This window comes from Amblyomma mixtum, chromosome 4 (assembly GCF_055824585.1).
Source record: "Amblyomma mixtum isolate Tamu chromosome 4, ASM5582458v1, whole genome shotgun sequence".
Lineage (NCBI taxonomy): Eukaryota > Metazoa > Arthropoda > Arachnida > Ixodida > Ixodidae > Amblyomma > Amblyomma mixtum.
In genome coordinates this window covers 145153767-145165992 of record NC_143015.1, presented here as the reverse complement: position 1 = coordinate 145165992, position 12226 = coordinate 145153767, and the positions used below count along the sequence as shown (strand labels likewise).

The window sequence follows — 12226 nt, the reverse complement described above, 5'->3', positions numbered from 1 at the left end:
TCTGGGCCAAAGGGAAATTAATAGTGCAATTACTTCCCCCAGCAACACAGCTAGTCGGCCCAATACTGGAAATATACTGGCAAAGACCAATCCTATAAAGGACCAGGGTCACACCAGCCATTTCCATATTGGGCCAATTAACGGTGCTGCTTGGGTTGTGGCTGGAAAATTATTTACTAGAAAGTACAGGAAAAAGCAACCACATGCTGCCGGTGGGATCCGAACCTGCCAATTTCGCTTCTGGTGCTCTACACAGTAAAAAAATTTGCACCCTTAAAGGTGTAGCGCTCATGGCTGCACCCTTTCCACACCCTCATTTTTTTTTTTGGAAAAGGGTGCGCTGAGCACGCTAGCACCTTTAATGCACCCACGGACCTTTCAACACTGCACGGGTGCAACGGTGTTGTAGCTGGGTATCTGTTGTTTCAGCCGGCGTCTTCGCTTCGGCGGACGCGGTTGTTGCGGCGCGCGTGTGTTCTTTCAGTCTTTCTTCTTACCTTTTTCGTATTTAACTCTCCTCTATCTGCCCGTGGCAGCAGTGGTGGCTCAGCTCGAGCCAGCAGGCAGGCCCGTGCACTTTCTTTTTCATCCTTACCTCAGTCGCAATAACAACAAATGTGCCTCCACAACAAGGAGGTTCAGAAACACCCTGAGACACACATCTGGGTATTAAAATTATAGTTAGAGATGCCGTAACGTTAGTGCAGAGTTAGACAGGTCTTCGGGAGCTTTTCGTAGGAAATGTTTAGCTTCCATTCAAGAGTGCACCCCAAAAAAGAAATTGATCAGCGCCTTTTAAAGCAATAAAAACCTATGAAACTTTAAAGCAGTCGGAAAAAGGGTGCGACAAGCATACTTTGCACCCTTTTAGGCAGCCAAAAAATAAGGGTGCGACTGTAACGATCCCACCCTTGCTATGGTGCAACGAGCATACTTTCCACCCTTTTTGGAGGGTGCAAATTTTTTTTACAGTGTACCGAAGTTTGCCGGAATACGGTGGCCGCAGCTGGCAAAGGACAGGCTAATTGGAGAGACACAGCAGACTCCTTTGCCCTGCAGTGGGTGTAGTCAGGGTGGTGATGCTCTACCGACTGAGCTATAATATACGGCGGCTGTCCAATTTAAGCTGCGTGTAAGCTCCCAAGCAGCAGAGGTAATCAGCCTAATATCGGAATTGGATGGTTTTACTCTGGTCATTTGTAAGACCGGCATTTGCCAGTACGTTTCCAATATTGGGCCACTTAGGTGTGCTGCTGGGGCTAACCTTGAGAGTGTTCACTAGCGCCACCCTCGTCCGTAGCGGGGACCCAGGGAAACACGTTTGTAGACGTAACGTGCCAATGAAAGCTGAGTCTGCGGCAAGAGATAGTTGCACCGATGCTCCAGCAACACAAGCGTACCAGTGCGAAAGATCAGGCAAGCCCGGCGTATGCCAGGAGCGTACACTTGAGTCCGCCCCGAACACCCGATACTCTGCACTAAAGTTACACGAGACAAAACACGGCTGGACAAATTATACACACACGTCGAGACAGGCGGCAGGCGATGAGAACGCTTGAAAGAAAAGAGAGTGTGTGGGAAAAGCAAGTCGTACACAATGTGTCTACGACGAGCGGCATCGCCCGTGTCACTGTTCTGTAACATGCACATCGGAGCGTGCGGTCTGAGGCCAATGTTAAGCGTCAGTAGCGGTCGCAACATAAGGACCATGGGAATGCAGCGAGGGCGGAGGTCCCAAACCTTAGGACACGCATACATACTTCGCTCTCAACCCCCCCTCGCCCCCAGCTCTACTCTCCCCCGTCACTACGAAGACTCACTTTCGCCGCCGCGCCTATGTTTGGAAATTCCTGGGCGCCGTGTTAACAAAATACCCGATGGGAACGCGATCACGGTCTGGAGCTGCGCTTTCTGTGTACGCAAAGAGCGATTAACAAGAGGCCTCCATATAGAGGGAGGGAAATATACTTAGGAAAATGTCAGAGAGAGAGAGAGAGAAAACGAACAGGCGATCATGTACACAACGCAGTGGTTACGCGGAAGCCAAGCCAGGAACGCGGAGAAGCTTCCGTTCGCTGGAAGCGATGACACACTTGCGTCATGGTGGTGGTGGTGGTGACTGCGCAAGCGTGCTCACTGCCTGCCGGTGGTTGTGAGAGAAAAAGAGAGAGAGTGTACAGGAGGAGAGAGATTCGTGGATGCCTTTGGGACGTTCGGTTCTCACGCGACTGCGGCTTGGCTCTTATACTCCGCGCCTATTCCAAGAAGAGGAACGGAGCTCACGACTGTGAGGGCAAGGGGGGGGGGGTTTGAGGGGCCGGGAGTAAGCTTTGGGGCGTGCAACGCTAGATGAGGGGTCGCGGAGACGAGTGTATCAAGTGAGTGTGTGCGTATGCTCTAGAACCGCGCGTACGCAAGCCCGGGTGGGTACTCCGAAAAGTGTACTACATACACCCGAGGAGTGACCCATATTGCGCGTTTGCTTAGCGTACGAGTGAACGTGTAAGAACTGCGTGGGAGCGGGGTCTACTTTGAAGAATGACTGAAAACGGCGGCCTTGATGAGCAACTCTTGGAGCAACTCTTCGAGCGAAGAGGCTCCTCGAGTATTTAATGGGCAGCCTTACAAGTTTGACTGTACTATGTGCTTCATAGTCTGAGATCATGGGAGTGTCAAACTCCAGAGCCCCCCACCCCCCAAGACTTGTCGGTGCCCAAAGTACACAAAAGATAGCAACTCAAAGACACGGTATAAACGAGGTCTTGTGTGGCTGGCATTGAAGCTGTTTTCAACGGTGATCGCGTAGACCGGAAAAAGCCGGAAATTGCACCGAACGCACACTGTAAAGAAATTAAAAGTGACCCTGCTTGTCCAGTAAGAGGATATTTACGGTGTCTCGGCGGTAAATGAAGTATGTCTACATATATGCATGCGTATATACCGTCTAAATCACCCCGCAAGGCACAATAACAGTCTATTACTTCAGCATAAGAGTACAGACGAAAGCCAGACGTCTGCAATAAGCAGCGGTGTCATCCACTGCCAACTATAAGCAGGCGACGCGAGGTAGTGGTCTGTGTCGTCGCAAGAACAATATGACGGCCCCAATACCCTCTCCCCGACTTTTTTTTTTTGACGATATCAACATTCCCACGCAAGAGGTTGTTCCCACCGGAGCCTAATTTAGAGAAGGGCATTCTCCGATAAATGTTCAACCACGTACGCGCACTCAAAAAAAAAAAAAGAAGTCAGGAGCAAAACGGGTTCTGTTCAGTGTTTCCTCTTTAGCTGTTGTCGACGACGATCCCGACAACAACACCCCCTCCGCGCGTCGCCATAGGGAACAGCCGACAAAAATGCGCGGGCGGAACGGTTTTTGGGGCTGCGACGCATCTGTCCGCAGGGTGGTCTGCTAACAGATAAGCCTCCTCCTCGTTTTATCTGACTATCTTCTGTCTTTCGGCTCACACTTTTGTTTCTTTGAAACGCCGAGACATTTTTGCCTGGAACAGTACGAGCACTTCTCAGGACCCGGACCTTCACGAACTTCCTCCTCCCCATTTATTCCATGCAAAGAGGGGGAGGGAGGGCCATCTTATTTTTAGCCTAGCCACCGACTCTCACGGTGACGGCAGTGGTGTTGGTAGCTCGGGAGTCTGCCGCCTGATGGCGCTGCGGCGTACCCCTGCTTTTGCATCAATGCGTGGCGCCCCCTCGTGACAACCCTGAGCACTAAGCAGCGGCAGCAGCAGCAACCGCACCAGCGTGGGACCGCGACTGAACCCAGGGTGCGCTCGCACGCTCCCTTCTCCTCTAACATTTATCTTCGCTTTGTGACTTTCGTTTGTTGTCTTGGCTCTGCTTTCACGGACACATGAATCTCGGCACGAGAGAGCGGGTGGGCCAGGGCATGCCTTGATGATGTCGCACTGCTGTACGCGACTTGTGCAGGCGTTTCTTGTTTGTTTGTTTTTTTAATTTTTATTTGTGCGTTTATTACGAGCATTAGCTTATCATCGCCCCCGCACAACTTCCACGCGTTGCCGGTTGTACCCTTGGTTCTCGTTTGTTTCAACTTTCTTTCTTGAGCTTCTAGCATGCGCGCCTGTGTGTGTGTGTGTCGTCTGCTTCGCGTTATGTTTGTCGTCTGCTCAACGTCTCCCTCCATCGTCTGCTCTCTCCCCCTCTTTTTCTCATAAGAATCTGAAAAGAGACACTCTGGGAATGGAAGCGCGGTCGTCGTGGAGTTTTGAGACGTCATAAACAAGGGTTCGCGAGAAGCCATGCGGGCCTTTATAAGCTGGCAGGCTTCTCTCTTAACGTCTCCACTATATGGTGCTATGCTTATTTGCTTCAAGTATCTAGTCCTCTCGTTTTTTTTTGTTTTTTTTTTGCCCGTGCGATTGCGGGGTGAGAGCGACGCTCGTAACCTTGTCGCCGCGAGAACCTCATTTAAGAGCAGGCGAACACTCTGCGCATGCGCGTGGCGGAGTCGTCTGCTAGACGTCGCCCATTTCGAGCAGACGATCTCGGAGAGTGTCGTCTGCTTTAACGAGCGGGCATGACCTCCAAGAGTTTGTTTTCGGGTGATGGTGTCCATAAAGTGGGCCATCGATGTATCACGGAGTTCCTCTTTTTAAAGGCATTGCGGTGAAGACAGTTTTGGGGGCATATTTACACGACGAAGGATAAGCATGAATATCGTCCATGGAGCGAGCAGTAACGACTGGAAAATAGGACGGTTGCCGAATTGATATTTATTGCATTTAGTAAGACTGCTTTCAAATGACTTCTAAAAAGACAAAAAAAGCTAGCCCTGTCGAAAAAGTCGAGATGCAGTTCTAAAGGAGTCAATGCCGTCCTATATCGGACTAGCAGACGGGAAAGCCAGCTGAGGAGCTCGAGCATCATGCAGATTTATCATTATTTTTTATATACAGGGTGTTTCACCTAAGACTTTCTGCAATTTTTAAAAATAAGCTATTTGAATTAGATGCGCGCTTTTTCTGGCATAACATTGTCAGTGGTGTAGTGCATCATAATGCAGCTAAGACGTGCTAACTAGCAGGCTTGTTAACCAATATTTAATAGTTAACTTTTAAACTATTACCGTTGGGCTCCTTAATTATTGAGAGGCATGTAGCCCACCGTAAGTAATGTCCATATCCGTTTTTAGAATTTCGAGAACGCGATTATCCTCGGCGCTGTGGCCCAACAAATTTCGCCTACATCGCGCCAAAATACATGCGGTTTGAGAAGCTTGCAGGCAAAGCAACCTCTCCAGTGAACCTAATTCGTCGAGATAGCCAAAATTTGTTGGGCCACAGCGCCGAGGATAATCGCGTTCTCGAAATTCTAAAAACGGATATGGACATTACTTACGGTGGGCTACATGCCTCTCAATAATTAAGGAGCCCAACGGCAATAGTTTAAAAGTTAACTATTAAATATTGGTTAACAAGCCTGCTAGTTAGCACGTCTTAGCTGCATTATGATGCACTACACCACTGACAATGCTATGCCAGAAAAAGCGCGCATCTAATTCAAATAGCTTATTTTTAAAAATTGCAGAAAGTCTTAGGTGAAACACCCTGTATAGTTAAACATATATGAGTTGCAAAAAATCAGCGCTCCGATTTTAAGCAGAAGTCCTCAGCAGAAGGGCAAAAAAATTTTAAATGCACTCACCGAAATCGCTGGAGCAGTAGTGGTGAAGCAGTTCCCTATCCGTGCAGGGTCGACACTCTGTAAAAACAAACAAACATAAAACAATAAATTATTCCCATATCCGCAGTGCCGCTTTATTATAACTCCGATGATGGCCCTATTTGTCCACTATTTTCCCTGCATTGGCAATGCCACTCCATGACACATCCCGTGATCTCCCTGCTATTTTCGATGACGATTGTCATCAAACAATCTCTTTTTGTTATTTGCGCTTCTTTCGTTATTTGCACTTAGTTGCCCTGCTTCATGAACAACTACAGCGTCAAACATTGATGTGAACTTACTCAAAACAGCGATGTAAACACGCTGCAATTCTCACAAAGTATTGCGACAACCACTGTGGTTATACAGTTGAACCCCATTATAACGAAACGGTCTATAACGAAAGATTGGATATAACGAAGAAATGACGATTCCCCTGGAAAGCTCGGTCAACACGGGCTATGCAGAAGCTACGGATATAACGAAGTAATCGCCGGGCTCTTTTAACTGCGTTATAAAGAGGTTCAAGTATAGTTAACTGACGCCTCAGCGAGGTCATGCAATGTCGCGTAACACTTTCGCTCGCTCAGTTAGTAACCTTATATGCATGCAACTCGGTCGTGCCACTACGGCGATCTTCCTAGAGCAGACCCAGTGGCGTCCCGCGACCTGCACCGTTGAGCACCGGTTTTCGATTATTCAGTAAGAAGCCGACGAAAAAAAAAAACGTGTTTGGCGACCGGAATACCCTTCTCTATCCGGCGCCGATAACCGAATGGAGAAAAGCGCTCCCTTGTTTTAGAGCGAACACAAATAGCTCCGTCACGATCGACTCTAGCAGTGCTTTCCCCGACCGTAAATAGGGCGGCGAAACGGGCGCAAAAAGATAAAAAAAAAAGAGAGAGAAAAAACGTGAACAAAAACGACCTTTTTTCTGAGCTACTTTACGGAGTCCGACGCTTTTGCGAATCGTAAAACGGGTTTATTTTTGAACGCGATACGTGGTTTTCCTCAACAAAACTTGGGTAGGGCCTAGTTGGTACATGATGTTGTGAAGGTAAAGGATGCGCAATCAAAGGACGAACCACGAAGAAAGACACAGGGACACACACAAGGCGCTTGTGTGTGTCCCTGTGTCTTTCTTCGTGGTTCGTCCTTTGATTGCGCATCCTTTACCTTCACAACGTGGTTTTCCGTCCCCACGTTAAAAAAACAAAAAAAAAAAAACAAGTGGAATGCGACGAGCGAAAAACTGCTCAGGCCCGCAAATCCCAGAACAAAAGGGTCGAAACTGTACGCAGGCGATACGAAAAGAAGGACACGATTGTGGGAAAAACAAGAGACTTAAGCTAGGGCTTCACGCATATGAGTGGGGAAAAGCCGCTTGAAAGGTAATCTCATGCGACCACTTTTTGCGTGGATAGACATCTTACACCCCGCGCATTTTTACCCTTCTTGCAATTTCGATGGAGGCGAAATTCTAGAGGCCCGTGTACTGTGCGACGTCAGTGCACGTTAAAAAACCCCAGGTGGTCGAAATTTCCGGAGCCCTTCACTACAGCGTCTCTCATAGCCTGAGGCGCTTTGGGACGTTAAACATCATAAACCAAACCACACCCAACTATCTGCCTCATTTCGGTTGATTTCTACGTTCACAGGTGACGCAACAGTCCGAAAATGTGCTCAACTATTCAAGGAAAAAGCCTAAGTTTTCTTTACTCTTTTTTTTTTAACGTGGCAGAATGAAGAATCTTACAATTTATTATGCCTAACGGTTCTGGTAGAAACAACGGAAGGAAGATGCGTTGAAGTCAAAGTATTTATTGGCAGGAGACAAGCTGCGCAAAAATTCCTCTTAGAAACGAAATATTTCACGAACACGTATGAAAGAAGCATGCTGCCAGTCAGTAATTGCACACGCGAACGTTAAACAGCCACGAGACCCCAAGTCGTACAGATGACCGGCCCAATATTGGAAATGGATGGTTTCACCCTGGTTGTTTGCAAAAACCGGGCTTTCCAATATATTTTCAATGTTGGGCCAATAACCTGTGTTGCTTGAGTACATCTTCGCAGACGCCGGCGGAAATTCCCGTCCGGAAAGCAGACGACCACTCGCGCGCAGGCGACGCAAAAAAAAAAAAAAAACGAGAAATACCGAGAAGAAGCGAGAGCCATACAACGACGTCCGTCGCCGACTGGTGGCGCTGTGTGCGGCCTAAGAAAGCGCGCGCAGCCCCCAACGAACGCCGCTGAGGCTTACGATGGACGACGGTGACCTCGTTCGGAACGACCCGAAGGCGTTCGTTGGTTCGATTTTCATGCGCTCGGCATACCGGTTGACCTCGCACACACGCACGACGCATGCAGGCACGTCCGCGGAGACCTCACGAATCGGGACGCCGCGTACACTTCGTGTGCGGCTTTCGCGCTGCATTACAGACAGGCGCGTTGCCGCAACGATCGCCTTCGAAGAGCGCGGAACCAGTTTCGGTTTCTAACGGCCCCTCACACGCTCTCTTCTCCTAGGCTGCCTTTCCCTTCTCGTTTTCTATTTCTTTCGCAGTCCACGCCGGCTCAATTGTGGAGCTAATGCTTTAAAACAAGGAGATCGTGTTCAGAGTTTGCAGCACGCTGCCCCCCCCCCCCCCCCCCTTTCTCTCTCAGTCCTTTGGAAAGAGAGAAAGAAAAAAGCGTACAGTGCCGCGTCACCAGGTCACGATGCATTTTCTTGCACGGTCGTTGCCGGCACGCATCCCGCCAGCACTGGAGAAGGAAGCAGACGACTAATGAGATCCGACGCCTGCGGTCGTCTGCTTCTTCCTCGCTCGCTTGTTCCGCGTTGTGCGTTTCGTCTGCTCTTGCCTCTTCTTCGTCTGCTATTCACTTGCGACGCGCTCAGCTTAACTGAACGCATTTATAGATATCTTTGTTCCGGACTTAGTGAGAGGCCTTGGTGTGCGTGTGCACAGAACGGAGGTGCGAACTGTTGATTTTTTTTTTTTTTTCGCGCCGTTCCGAAGGTCGTTTTTGCAGAGTCGGGAGTTCCGAGATTAATGTAAACGATAACATCGACGGCTCTTTCTCCACCTATTATGTGTTGTCGACCGTACCAATGCCGTTTGTTTCCCAGTTTATTTTGTGCTTCTACTTATTACAGCGAGCTCGAACGTTGGCAACGTTATAGGAAGGAGCCCGGCTGGCATAGTTTCAGGTCACGACTTCCATTATGAGCAACGCCTGTTGACGAGGGTAAAGAAGTGCAGACGATCCAATAATACGCCCCAGTGGCTTGGCTGCCTGCGGCTCTTGCGTGAATTGCGCACGGCTTAACTGTACCTGGGTTCATTTTGGGGCACCAGACTTTTCATCATTTTGTGCGGGAGGCTTAAAGACTCAGTTTCGCGGACCTTTCTTTCGTGTGCTTGTGTGTTTTCTTTGTAGAAACTAGAACAGATACCCTCATAGTTTTTTTTTTATCTTCGCGTGACCGCCATATTCAAAGTGCTCTCTGAAAACGATCCACAAAGAAATATTTAGCCGATGCTCAATTTCCTGCAAGTATTGCAGTTTTGCAGGCAGTCTGCAGGGTGCCGCCGACCACCTTCACGTTTAAGACCCGAATGAAAGCACGAAAGCGTTTTGTAAGTAACCCAGTCGGAAGATAACGCTTAAGCCTAACGCATTATCGTCGTCAAAGCTGAAGACAGACCACAGCAGCATAAATACTGCAGTTAAGAACACCGGAGCAGATATCATGTATCTGGTACACTATAGTCTGGCTAATCCAAGCGGGCAAGTCAATGTAAAGAGGCGATGCTATATCTCATCGTGCACACTGGGGGCTCGCTATAGCGCCTGGACGCTTCCTGGAATGGCGATGATAAGCAGAGCACAGAGCAGTGGCAGCCGCCTTGACCAGTCATAACAGACTTCTTTAAAAACATTGCAAGTTTACGAAGACCACCCGCTTAATTGATTCCGCATCCTTTGCACACCCTAGAACACGTGACCACCTTTTATCGGCATAAAAATTGCACAGCAAATAGCGAAAGGCTTACATTTAATTTTAATAAATGCAAGAGCGTGCCCTTCGATAAGCCTAACTATCGTCTGCTCAGCGTGTTTGCAGTGCTACCAAAAGTACGTCACGACTATTTCCTTTTCACCCGGGCACCTCCCTTTATAGAGTGATCGATGTCTCCCAGGAGTAGCCACAAGATCATCCTATAGGGTAAGCCTACATCCGCGAACAAAACGTTGTAAACGAACGAAACACGATAATATCACGCGACGGACTGTCGTCTGCTTCGCATGTCCGCTAACGAATGCTTCAGCTGCACGTTACAAGTTCGAGTCCCTCATCATTCGCAAACACTTTCCCTTTCCTCTGATTGAAATTCAGAGCCCGGAGTGACCCAGCCTAATCATCAGGTCGTCCCAGATAACCCCTATCCGTCGAACGAATCTGGCGGCAAACCAGGCAGGACAAGGGGACGAACTTCCTCGTCACGCGTTCGATGTGTGCCGTCTGCAACAAACTACCTCAAGCGCTGGTGCTCGGCGCGGACCTATTATCGATCAGCAAAAAATAAAGAAAAAATAAAAACTAATTTCCTTCGAATCGGCGCACTACACTGCGTCGATCCGGGCGCCAGGCAAAGACTGGCGCGCCGTATCGTGTACAGCAGACGAAGAGACATGGCATGGACCCCAGAACGCGCTTGCAGAATGCAAATGCGTCTCGCTGTATCTATCCAGGCGCGCTACGTAGCGCGCTTTTGCCTGCCGCAGACGACGACGAGCTCTCTGAAGAAGAGGCCGCCTTCCCTGTTGGCAGATTTTGATTGCCAATCACGTATCGATATGCATGGCTTCGGCCTAGATGAATAATGCCGAAGGGGATGGCGCCGTCGAATCGGTATTGCCTTGAGCGCAGACTTTCATAATCGTTCATTTGCGAAACTGCACCACGAGTTCTGGCTACAGCCTGGCTTTCCTTTCTTTCTCTCTGTTTTATTTGTTCTTTTTAGCTGAAGCACGTGAGTTCGTCATCTATTAGCTCCAGTTAATTTTAATGCTTTATCTGTTGCGACGAATAACTAGAACTGAGGTATTTTAGTTCGCTATGGGGGCGAAATACTACAGCGCCCCTCATAGCCTAAGTCGCTTCAGGATATGAAACCTCATAAAGCAACCAATATTGTTTTGTTCTTTCAAGAGCAGACCTTTTGGACAGCTGTGCAAATTATATGTTTAAGAAAGCTGTATCCTGTATTCTTTGTTTTTGGCGTTGTTGTCGCCTTTATGCAAAGGCGCCTTCAGACGAAGGGGGATTGCCCTTACAAAAAAATTTTAGACAGTCTCTAGACTGTCCATAGACTTCTGTCTATAAATGTCTATAAGCTATCTATAGACAAATCCTAGAAAACAGTCTATAGGCAATACAAATGCTATAGACAATCTATAGAAAATCTATAATTTATGGCCATGCACTTTAAGTAGACTTTTTTCTATAGACAGTCTACAGACCATTAATAGACACAAATAAACATCTATAGGAAAGCAATAGAGGCTATAAGAAGTCTGTAGACTGTCTATAGACCATTTTTATAAGGGTGGTCAGTGTGTGGAGATGACTGATGAGTGCCAAAGGAACTTATAATATGCTATACGCGTGTTGGTAGCACGTTTTTCGTCTTCATCGTACCATCGTGACAAAAATTATTCATCGCTACGGGTCGTGTGCTCCGTCGTCTAAACTGCGTACCCAAAGTCACCCGAGGAAAACAAGAATATCTAAAAACAACGGTACGCCTTTTCGAACCGACGCAGACGGTCTTCCAGAAAAGCACCGACTAATGGGTTTGTAACCGGCGGCACGCAACCACAGTTACGCACAGCTGTTCACAGAAAAAAAGATGACAGTGTGTGGGGTGGGTTTGGTCTTTCCTTTTAACGGTCGCCGCAAGGGGCGCCACCCTACAGCCACAACCGCAACGGCGGCCACGGGGCCAGCTCAGGGCCACCGCCGGTGTCAGGTGTCGTCTGCTCCCGACGTCGTCTGTCGGCCGGCACCCTTGGCCTTCATGACAGCCGCGCACTTTCGCAAAAACACGCGGCATGTGCCGAGCATGTGCTCTTAGCAACACACGTGCACTGGGCTCTCCGTAGACATAAAAAAAAGGAAGAAAGAATGTTAAGTGGGAGTTACGCAGTGTGTGTAACACAAGACACGTGGTTGTTATGGAGGGTGCTTGCTGCTTAATTACGCGGTCTAGACGATACGTGAGTCGTCTGCTTAGTCAGTTCCCCTCGAAATGCTGAGTGTGCGGCAAAAGCGTGTGTTTGCCAACCGTTTCGTTCCCGACTGGCATTGCGGGCGTCAAGGCGAGTCGGTCAGCTCCACTAGGCGACTAACGTAAGCGTGAAAACAGTAGTTGATTGATCGTGTACCTAGCCGTCTGCCGACTTGCGTCGACGTCTCAGTTCTGTTTCGATGGAAGCAATGAGGAAC

At 48.6% G+C, this 12226-nt stretch overlaps 1 protein-coding gene across 2 annotated transcripts in view; it reads right to left on the bottom strand.

Annotated features, from left to right (window-relative positions):
- The window catches only part of LOC149348632 (meteorin-like protein), a 62034-nt gene that overhangs the window by 10115 nt on the left and 39693 nt on the right, over positions 1 to 12226 (bottom strand). For both annotated transcript variants that reach the window (XM_089588230.1, XM_089588229.1), the window contains exon 4: positions 5689 to 5745. In XM_089588230.1, coding sequence (XP_089444356.1) covers positions 5689 to 5745 — 57 coding nt within the window. The remainder of the gene's footprint in view (positions 1 to 5688; positions 5746 to 12226) is intronic.